The 2,047-nt window shown below is 36.1% G+C and overlaps 1 protein-coding gene across 1 annotated transcript; it reads left to right on the forward strand.

The window, feature by feature from the left end:
* The first annotated feature begins 579 nt into the window (after positions 1–579).
* On the forward strand, positions 580–1,410 carry LOC143574591 (uncharacterized). The gene has a single exon (XM_077059178.1). The coding sequence runs from the start codon at positions 580–582 to the stop codon at positions 1,408–1,410; it is 831 nt and encodes a 276-aa protein (XP_076915293.1).
* Positions 1,411–2,047: the final 637 nt, after the last annotated feature.

Raw genomic sequence — 2,047 nt, forward strand, 5'->3', positions numbered from 1 at the left:
TAACATTACTTAACCGTCTAGTTTATCTTTCATGCATCTAACTTAATACTAAATTACTAACCTGGTTGATCTAAACCATCTAAATCCCTACAACAAATTTATGATGGTGAAACAAAATCTTTACTTGTATATTCCAAGATATCAAAAATCAGTTCTCTCTCCAGGGACGGATTTATACACATGAGTACCGGGTCAAGCGAACCAGGTGTTTTTCGAACCGTAGTGGAGCATTTAATAGCGACTTTTTTAGCGAACCATGTGTTTTCTGGGCTGAACCATATATATAATTTGTTTCAAATATATACATAAAACATATACTGGCTTAGTGGCAAGGCGTGCATTGTGTTTGAGTGCAGACCCGGGTTCGAGTCTCACACAACCTTATTTTTTTTTGCCTTTTTCTTTTGTGCTCTATTACCTTTATACACCTTTCTTAAAAACCCTAAACACCCCCAATTTCCCTCCCTGCTTCACCTCTACCGCTTCTGCGTAGAGAAAGAAAGAAGAAGGTGCTATTAAAACTCAAAACAAAATATAAACAAGAGATCCACCATTGGGAACTTTTGTCGAGCACCTTAAATGCACTGCAAAACCTTACATAAGACCCGCTGCGCTGCAAACACATTGTCTCAAGCTCTTCAGAGAAAGGATCAAGACATCATGAATGCAGTTGAGCTGGTTAGATCAACCAAAAAAGCTCTTGAAAACTATCGACTTGAAGGTTTTGACTCTCTTTTAAAAGATGTTACATCTTTTTGTGACAAATATGAGATTGAAGTTGTTAACATGGAAGATGAGTATGTTGACCCAAAAAACCGAAGAAGAAAAACAAACATCACTAATCGTCACCATTATGTGGTTAATAATTTCAATACGGTTCTCGATATGCAAATTCAAGAGCTTGGAAATCGTTTTAATGAGGTAACCACGGATTTGCTTACGTTTATGAGTTCTTTGAGCCCGTGTCGTGATTTTCGCGCCTTTCATAAGCTAAACTTGCTAAAGTTGGCCGAGATGTATCCGTATGATTTTAGTTTTGATGAAAGAGACAAACTCATGTTTGAACTTGGCCACTACATTGCTAATGTGAAAGAAGATTCGAGGTTTGACAATCTTAAAGGGGTAAGTGATCTTGCAAAAATGATGGTGGAAACAAGAAAACACAATGATTATCCGTTGGTTTATCGTTTAATAAAATTGTCACTAGTTCTACCGGTTGCAACGGCTAGTGTTGAAAGAAGTTTTTCTTCAATGAAGCATGTGAAGACGGAACTACGTAATAGGATGGGTGACGGGTACATGAATGATTCTTGCATTTGCTACATTGAAAGAGAGTTTTTACTACAAGTTTCGATCGAAGATGTAATGCAACGCTTTCAAAAGATGAAAACTCGTAAAGAACAACTATAAGGTTAGTTTTTTTTTTTTTTCGAAAGATTATCGTTTTTAAGTCCCGTGTTTTTTTAGTTTCTAATGATGATGTTTTTTAGTTATTATATCGTTTTTTATTATATGATTAATCTTACTTGACCCGAACCGTTAAACCAATCCGAATCGTCAACCCGACCCAATTTTTTTATACGCGTTCTTATATATTTAGAGCATCTTAAAATAGCGAACCAGATAAAAAAAAATTCTAAATCCGTCACTGTCTCTCTCTCCTCTTTGTTTATCTACTGACAATAAGCAATTCACCCTTTATTTGTTGAAAAATTAAACTTTGTCATAATTCACACTTTATTTCTAATTATCACTTTATTTCTAATATTTAGAAACCCATTCCAACCACAACATCAATCTGATGTCTCTCCATGTAGTTCGTTTGCAATAAACCATTTTTACACTCAAAAGTTCACTCCATTGATTCTTATAACTCAAGGATCAATCAACAATCACAAAATACTGATTTTAATAAACACCCAAACTCTCGATCTCCTTCTCTTCCTTGTTGCAGCGGTCCCCTAAACCACCTCAATAAGTACCACCAAGCACCACTCTACCAAACGACCTCTGCCATCTCCGGCAGCTAGCCTCATCCTCACGACAG

The sequence above is a fragment of the Bidens hawaiensis genome, unplaced genomic scaffold, assembly GCF_021521415.1.
Source record: "Bidens hawaiensis isolate Kalapana, Puna unplaced genomic scaffold, B.hawaiensis_p1.1 tig00027061_1, whole genome shotgun sequence".
NCBI classification, from domain to species: Eukaryota; Viridiplantae; Streptophyta; class Magnoliopsida; order Asterales; family Asteraceae; genus Bidens; species Bidens hawaiensis.